General features: G+C 43.1%; 1 protein-coding gene across 3 annotated transcripts in view; it reads left to right on the plus strand.

Annotated features, from left to right (window-relative positions):
• Window positions 1–8,864, plus strand: part of RIOK1 (RIO kinase 1) — a 29,185-nt gene that overhangs the window by 7,303 nt on the left and 13,018 nt on the right. For all 3 annotated transcript variants that reach the window (XM_007101230.4, XM_028478694.2, XM_055079505.1), the window contains exons 5-12: window positions 924–966; window positions 4,235–4,327; window positions 5,652–5,764; window positions 5,874–5,954; window positions 7,010–7,096; window positions 7,511–7,648; window positions 8,067–8,170; window positions 8,388–8,494. In XM_007101230.4, the coding sequence (XP_007101292.1) occupies window positions 924–966; window positions 4,235–4,327; window positions 5,652–5,764; window positions 5,874–5,954; window positions 7,010–7,096; window positions 7,511–7,648; window positions 8,067–8,170; window positions 8,388–8,494 (766 nt within the window). The remainder of the gene's footprint in view (window positions 1–923; window positions 967–4,234; window positions 4,328–5,651; window positions 5,765–5,873; window positions 5,955–7,009; window positions 7,097–7,510; window positions 7,649–8,066; window positions 8,171–8,387; window positions 8,495–8,864) is intronic.

The raw sequence follows: 8,864 nt of genomic DNA on the forward strand, positions 1-8,864 counted from the left end.
ACAAATGTGCTCTCAGGAGGGGAACAGTATTTGTACATTACAGTTTGAACTAGAATGTTAGAGTATAAAAATGTTCCCTTTTTAGAACTTATTAAGAATTGTTCCCTTCCATGGAATATTTTTTTTAATTTAAGGGCAGATTTAAAACTAAATAGTGATACAACAGAGAACAGTTTTCATTTACAACTCTGTTCTCAAAGCCAAATGTTTAAGATCTGGCTAACCTCCTGTTGCTAATGGCTCTAAGGCATTAACAATATATTATAGAAAGTGACACTAAGATCATATAAATGGCAGTGTTAGAACTGAACTTAAAAACCAGTTTTCTTCTAGTTTATTGTTATGCCCAAGGGATACCAGCTTTTTGAGAAACAGCATTTCTTATTTCATTTAAGTGTCTGTTTGAATCTTTGTTAATAGTTTAGGTTAGTCTGTGAATTGAGTCACTTAGTGTGAGCCGAAGCCATCAGAGCCTGCTTTTTAATGCAGTAACTGTCTTGAAATGATAAAAACTTGTGTCTTTGTAGAAAAGGACTCTGAAGAGAAAGCCTTGTATATGACTTTAATTCTATACTAATATAATCATTGAAGGTCTAAGGACAGTAGTTACAGACTTGATGTTTTCTTTTTTCCGACATAGCTTACTTTATCCCACTGCTCTACTTATTTAATGCTCCTGAAACATGGATGGCATTTTTTTTTTTCTTACTGCAGATATGCTCCTTTTGCCCTAGGGAACTGAATTGCTTATTAAGGGGAAATGAAGTTTCACAAAGTGATGCAACTATGATGAGGTCGTGAAGCGTGTTATTAAAGGAACTACCTGCTTAGGAATTTCATGGAACGATGTACATTTAGAAACTTTTGATTTTGGCTTCTCTAAATTTTGAATGTCACTTCTGTTTATTTTGGTTCTGCCTTAGGTATCGCATCAAAGATAAGTCGGACAGAGCAACTGTAGAACAGGTACAGTTGAAATGTATTGCAAGCTCTTATTTTAAAGCAGCATTTCTTCTGTCTTTGAGTTGTAATTTGCTTTCATCCTTCTTGCTTAATGCTAATGTCACCTAGAACTGCTTCTATGTAAAATTGCTCCTCTTTGAGTTTAGAGAGCTACATTTTGCTTTATTTCTAATAGGACTATTAATAGATAAATTAGAATCATGCCCCGCTTCTGTGGCCCTGTGAAGCCACCACGCAATGCTTTCATCTTCGAGGGGGAAGCGGGATTGACTATAAGACCAGAAATCTTTTCTTTTGTCTTAAACAAGGTCTGTAGGGTTTTTGTGAGCCTTCCCAGGTGGTGAGTCAAGTATCACCCACAAAGCGTGTGTGTGTGTGAGAGAGAGAGAGAGAGGGGTAGACAGATAATGCCTTCAAATTTTCAATTAGAATCCCTTACTTGGTTTAGAAGTTATGTTTGTTTTATTCTTTATTCAAGAATGGGGAGGGCTTCCCTGGTGGCGCAGTGGTTGAGAGTCCGCCTGCCGATGCAGGGGACACGAGTTCGTGCCCCGGTCCGGGAAGATCCCACATGCCGCGGAGCGGCTAGGCCCGTGAGCCATGGCCCCTGAGCCTGCGCGTCCGGAGCCTGCGCTCCGCAACGGGAGAGGCCACAACAGTGAGAGGCCCACGTACCGCTTAAAAAAAAAAAAAAAAAAAAAGAGTGGGGAAAAATCAGCCCCGGATTTTCCCACATGTAGAGGGTTGTAATTGGGTATTAGAATTGGCCCAGATTTTTGTTGTGAAGAGAGAGATAAAACAGGTCAGAACGTTGCTTCTGCTGCCTACCACCCTCCCCGACCTGTACACATATGCACAAACACGTTTCGAATAGTAGCCTCTTCGCCCTACAGGTTCTCGGTTTAAGACACAAGCATGCATTCTATCCACCTCCATCCCAAGGGAGTCACACCCAACCTGAGCTCCGACACATTTGTGCAAATGAAGAATTCCACCTTCAGTCTGGCAGGAGCAGGTCAGGTCTGGGATATGTGTCTTTGTCATCCTCTAATTTATTTATTTTGTGTATTCTCTTTTGTGATTGAGAATGAAGTGTGGTCCAACTCAGAGATGAGGCAGCTTTCATTTTCAAAGATCCTGAAATCCTTTTTCTCTTGGGAAATTAATTTTGAACAAGAGTGTATATCTTGAGTCTTAAACTGTCTTTTTTTTTTTTTTTTTTTTTGCGGTACGCGGGCCTCTCACTGTTGTGGCCTCTCCCGTTGCGGAGCACAGGCTCCGGACGCACAGGCTCAGCGGCCATGGCTCACGGGCCCAGCCGCTCCGCGGCGTGTGGGATCCTCCCAGACCCGGGCACGAACCCGTGTCCCCTGCATCGGCAGGCGGACTCTCAACCACTGCGCCACCAGGGAAGCCCTTAGACTGTCTTGTAAAAATATATATTTGTAAGTTGACTCGCCTCTCCTATTTCTCTTCCCCTATTTTGTTTTCAGCTATTTGGGCCCATTGCTCCTTCCTGGGCCTCTCACTTGGCTCCCCATCGATCTTGCAGAAGCCCAGGTCTCTACACAGATTGCCGCTCACCCAGCTTACTTGCCCTCTGTTTACCTGCGCGTAGAGAAGGAGCGGCAGTTACTGCCTCTTTACTCACTTTCCTTTCATTCTGCTCTAGTTGCCGTGGTTGTAGTTTGCTTTTAGTCCTCCAGTCTTACAAGGTTGTTTTGTTTCTGTTAACCTTAGGTTTCTTGTGCGACCACAGCCACCTCGTTGAAGGGTAGGCCCTGAACTATAGTTAGTTCTGGCCACTTTCACTGTCCCCTGCCTGGAGCTGGAGGGCTGCCTGCGCTCAAGGAGCTGCTGGCGCTGACCCTGGGAATTGCATGTAAATGTGCGGCTGCCTCAGTTTCACGTGTGAACAGCCTCAGGCTTTAAATTTGTTGCCTTCTGTTTGTTAAAGAGAATTTGAGGGTCCTTTGTACTCAAGATTGACTGCTCTGACTTTGAAGGAGAGCCTTTTCCTGATCTACTCATCTCTAGCAGAGGTCTGCGAACTCTTTCTTTAAAGGGCTAAATAATAAATACTTTAGGCATTGTGGGCTACAATTTTTTTTAATTTTTTTTTTTTTTTTTACTTATTTATTTTTGGCTGCGTTGGGTCTTTGTTGCTGCGCGTGGGCTTTCTCTAGTTGCAGCGAGCAGGGGCCACTCTTCATTGCAGGGGCTTCTCTTTGTTGTAGAGCACGGGCTCCAGGCGCCAGGGCTTCAGTAGCTGTGGCACGCGGGCTCAGTAGTTGTGGCTCCTGGGCTTAGATGTGGGATCTTCCCAGACCAGGGCTTGAACCGTGTCCCCTGCATTGGCAAGCGGATTCTTAACCACTGTGCCACCAGGGAAGTCCCTTTAATAAATATTTTAAAAATTAAAAACCATTTTCAGCTTTCAGGCTATAGAAAAGCAGGCTGTGGCTGATTTGACTTGTGAACTGTAGGGTGCTGGTTGCCGCTTTAAAGCATCCAGTGCAGCCACCACGGAGCTTGTGCGGTGCGGCTAGCATGACTTGCAACGTGCTAGAAATGCACACGCACACCAGGTTTTGACGGGTTCGTGTAAAAGACAGAGCGTTAGATCTCTCCCTAATAACTTTTTATATTGATTACATATTGAAATGATAATGTTTCAGATGTATTGGGTTAGATAAAATCTATTCAGATTAATTTCACCTGTTTACCGATGACTGGAAAAGACAATTTCCTCTGGTTTGATTGTATTTCTGTTAGCTAACATTGGTCTAGAGTCAGTTTCAGCTTCTCTTGGACTTGGTAGCCTTTGATTGCACGACTGAATGAACTTGCTGGTTTCTTGTCTCTTTGGTTCCTTTGGTCTCACCTCACATTTTATTCACTAAAAATGAGATTGAACAAAAGCACCGCAATAGGGCTTCCCTGGTGGCGCAGTGGTTGAGAGTCCGCCTGCCGATGCAGGGGACATGGGTTCGTGCCCCGGTCCGGGAGGATCCCACATGCCGCGGAGCGGCTGGGCCCTTGAGCCGTGGCCGCTGAGCCTGCGCGTCCGGAGCCTGTGCTCCGCAACGGGAGAGGCCGCAACAGTGAGAGGCCCGCGTACCGCAAAAGAAAAAAACAAACACCACAATAGTGACTCTTCTTTAGTCGAGCAGGATTGCATAGTGCCTTTGCTCTTCAGTTTCTTGTCTAACGCTTCAGTGAGAAATATTTGGTACTCTCTGAACTTTGTATTTCTTGCGTTTCTTTTTAGGTGTTGGATCCCAGAACACGAATGATATTGTTCAAGATGTTGACGCGAGGAATCATATCAGAGATCAATGGCTGCATTAGCACAGGAAAAGAAGTGAGCGATTCTTGGGATGCCTGATGCTTCCATGTTAGTTTTCTGATTTCAGATACCAGATGAAACTAAGGCACTTAGTAAATAAATTGTGCCTTTAAAAAGAAAAGAAAAAACAAAAACCCCATATACAAGCCAGGATAGTTTAATCAGTGCCATTTCTTAAAAATGGCTTCATTACATGCTATATAAAATAGATAACTAATAAGGACCTGCTGTATAGCACAGGGAGCTCTACTCAGTACTCTGTAATGACCTATATGGGAAAAGAATCTAAAAAGGAGTGGATATATGTATATGTATAACTGAATCACTTTGCTGTACAGTAGAAACTAACACAACATTGTAAATCAACTATACTCCAATAAAAATTTTTTTTTAATGGCTTCATTAATGTTTATGGCCAGGTAGGAAGTTGTCCGTGTAAGGACTTTGGTCCTGGGTCATGGAGTCCGTCCTGGTATGCCCAGCAGTGAGTTCAGATGGTCAGACGGTTACTGCTGGGACAGGGGGTCATGGTCTAGTTTCTGTTAGCCAACAGATGTCCTTCTCATTGTTTTCTTTATATATGGCATGCTGTTTTTCTATTAGCAGCTCATTCTGTGGGAAGCAGTTCTCAGTAAAATTCACTTTATAAATCATGAGGTGTAAGAATGTCTTCAGATATTTTCCACCTACTTGAAATACAAAAATGTTTGAAACCACTTCTCACGTGTATGAATGTGTATATTTACTTATTTAATTTGAAGACCTATTTTTTCAATTAATTTCTTTTTTAATTGAAGTATAGTTAATTTGCAACGTTGTCCTAGTTTCAGGTGTACAGCAGAGTGATTCAGGTTTATATACACACACACACATATATTTTTTAATATATATACTTTTTCAGTTTTTTTTTTCTCATATAGGTTATTAAAAATATCGAGTAGAGTTCCCTGTGCTCTACAGTAGGTCCTTGTTGGTTATCTGTTTTATATATAGTAGTGTGTATCTGTTAATCCCAAATTCCTAATTTATCCCCCTCTTCCCCACCTTTCCCCTTTGGTAACCGTAAGTTTGTTTTCTATGTCTGTCTCACGTGTGTTTAAATTGGCCTTTACTATACATGTAAGTTGGAGGTATACTTACTGTACCTTTTGGTGTGATGTTTTATATTTTAATTCACATATTCAAAAGAGGATGGTGTTCCTTATGCACAGAATTTCAGTTCACTTAACTTTTTTTTTTTTTAACCTTTGAGGATAGACTCAAATAGATTGCAAAAGTAAAATACTACTTATTGTTATTTAACACAAACTTAATTTTCTTTGTTTTTGACTTAAAATAGGCTAATGTATATCATGCTCGCACAACAAATGGAGAGAGCAGAGCAATCAAAATTTATAAGACTTCTATTTTGGTGTTCAAAGACCGGGATAAGTATGTCAGTGGGGAATTCAGGTGAGCTCAGGGGTTTTTTTTTTCCCCCAGGTGACTTGATTTCTGTATCCTAAAAATAAAAACTAGAATAATGGAACAATTGAAATAGCAAATATTCTTCTCATTCAAGGTTTCGTCATGGCTACTGTAAAGGCAACCCCAGAAAAATGGTGAAAACGTGGGCAGAAAAGGAAATGAGGAACTTAATCAGGTGACTGCCTGGGGTGTGTGCGTCTGGGCTGTGTCTGCATGTCAGCCTCAGAGCTTTCCTCCCAGCAGGTCCTGGTGTGGTTCTGTCCAGAGATAGGGTCTCGCAGAGCTCCATTAGATCTGCAGAGGTGAACAGAGGAAACACATTTCCAAGCAAATAGGAGCTACCTTCTCTCTCCTGTTTTACAAACCCATTACAGGAGAATTTTGCCCCGACTCACATGTATTCTGCAAGGCTGGGTCATGTGAAAAGCCTTGGGAGCCATGTGAAAAGGTTTAGAATTTATACTGAGGATGATAAAGAGCCGTTACAGGATTTGAAGTAGGGAAGTGACACAATCAGGTGGTAAGAATGATGTGTCATTTTTTTTATAGGTGGTGGAGTTTTAGGCAATTTTGTTAGGCCCTAAGCTCTTTATCGTAGTTTCCTCTTCTTCAGTCCCGTTTTGGACACATTTATATATTCTTTGTTTGCATTGGCACCTTTGTATCAAAGGCATCTGAGATCAAGTTTCCTCAATTGGAGTTTTAAATTGGAAGTCTTTTTCTCTTTCAAATATCTTCTAACGTTTTATATGCTATACGTAGGTGCCATACGTTGGATATTTTAGTAGTATTCAGCAAAGTTCACTTGTTTTGAAAGTCCTTCTGAAATCTTCTGCTCAGTTTGCGACTGGCTATGAGTCCACCATTTTTATTCATCATCCTTGACACTGATCAGTGCAAACATATCTGCTGTATTTCATCGGTTCTAAGGCGCCCGGTTCTTCACAGTTTGACATCTCTGGCATCGAACTATGCCATGGAGGCTATGGGATGTCATAGTTGAGTTGCTGGTGTTTTGCCATTCTTGGTGACGTGTAACGGTGCCGCTTAAAATCACGGGTGCCTTAGAGTTTATGAAATAAAATAATACAGTCGAGAGGCCTGGGTGCTGTTTCCCCACAGCACTGCTGGTCTTGGGCACTGCCGCTGTTGTAAGTTGTTTTAGATTAGGTGCTTCAGATGATTTGTTTCAGCTTTTCGTTTGTCCGTTTATCTGTTTTCATATCACAGGCTAAACACAGCAGAGATCCCGTGCCCAGAACCTATCCTGCTGCGAAGTCATGTTCTCGTCATGAGTTTCATTGGCAAAGACGACATGTGAGTGTGTAGGAGGCCTGATGATTACACGCCCAGAACTGTATTTTTAAGTGCTTTGAATTAGCCAACATGTGAATATTTCCCATTTAAGTAGCTCCTTGCATCTCGTAATATTTTTAATGAATCTTTCCCACTCTATTAGTGCATAGAGTTACTAATTTGTTCTACTGTTTTTAAGTCCCCAAATGCTTCAGAATAACAAAGCTCACCTTGTTTTTTGGGGAATGTCTCATACAGTCAGCTGGGAAAGCATCTGTTTGTGGACAGCTTTTTATTGATAGAACCGTATCTCTGGAGCAGAGCACATTGTTCAGTGATGATTGGTAGAAGAAAAGAACGGGTAACAATGTTAGGAAGCAAGAAGACTTGTTCTGGGTCCGTTTATCTGAGTTGGTCACGATATTTTTATTCCAGGCCAGCGCCGCTCTTGAAAAACGTCCAGTTATCAGAATCCAAGGCTCGGGAGTTGTACGTGCAGGTGATCGAGTACATGAGGAGAATGTACCAGGACGCCAGGCTCGTGCACGCGGATCTCAGTGAATTCAACATGCTGTGAGTGTGTGGCCCACCTGCGCCTCCCAGTCGCCACCTCACGTCCTTCGCGGAAGTGACCTACATCCCCGTCCAAGAAGCCTTGCTAAATTCCCCAGTTGTGCAGTTGGCTTCCATAGGACCACAGGATAGGGTGTGTTCCCTGCCTTTGGTGGCCTTAGTCACAGAGTTGACCACTCTGGTCATTAGCAGAGCTAAAGGACTTCGGAAATTTTCTCAGTTTTCATCTCTTGTTAGTCAAAGTGGCTCTTGTCCTTACCCACCTCGTTCATTTTAGTAGTTATTTCCATTGCTGCTAAAGTAGAAATGTTTAAACAAGAGTGTGGGCGAGCCGTGGTGCGCCCTAGCCCCGCGTGCCCGGCCCTCATGCCAGCCTGGAGGCAGCGTGCCGCTCACCCCCGGCGCGCCTGGCCCGCAGGTACCAGGGCGGAGGCGTGTGGATCATTGACGTTTCTCAGGCCGTGGAGCACGACCACCCGCACGCCTTGGAGTTCTTGAGGAAGGACTGCGCCAACGTCAGCGGTGAGCGGGCCCTGGGGTTGTCCCGCAGCTTGTTTGCGCCGGTGCTTCTCCCTCTGTTAAACCGTTGATAGAGAATCTGGGCGCTAAATCGTTTGATGCGGTGATACTGACACCAGTGTGGGTCATGGGGTATTTTTATCTCTTTGTTTCTCTATGAAGGGGTTGGATTAACAACCTCTTCCCTCGCAAAGCTCTCACGAATGTCTTCCTGTGACAGATTTCTTTCTGAAGCACGGGGTCGCCGTGATGACTGTGCGAGAGCTCTTTGAATTCATCACGGATCCGTCAGTTACACAAGAGAACGTGGACGCGTATCTGGCAAAGGTGAGGTGGGGCCAGGACAGGAGGAACAGACAATAGCGGTAGCGATTGCACTTCTGAGGGACTCAGGGCTAGGCATGACTTTTGTTCATCGTGACAGCTTCCAGAGACTGTCTCCTGATTTCACAGATGGGGAATCAGCTGTAGTAAAAAGCCGATGGGAAAGCCAGGTTTCTTGACTTTAACCCTCAGCAAGATACACAGGCTGTCAAATTTGTGAATGTATAGTAAGAAACCTGTTAGCTTTTGGTCATTAATTCCTTTCCCTTGTTTCGCAGAGGCCTTTTTGCATCACAGAACTTTTAAAATTGTGGTAAAATATACACAGCATAAAATTTACCATTTTAACCATTTTTTTTTTTTTTTTTTTTTT

Source organism: Physeter macrocephalus, chromosome 18 (assembly GCF_002837175.3).
Source record: "Physeter macrocephalus isolate SW-GA chromosome 18, ASM283717v5, whole genome shotgun sequence".
Classification (NCBI taxonomy): Eukaryota; Metazoa; Chordata; class Mammalia; order Artiodactyla; family Physeteridae; genus Physeter; species Physeter macrocephalus.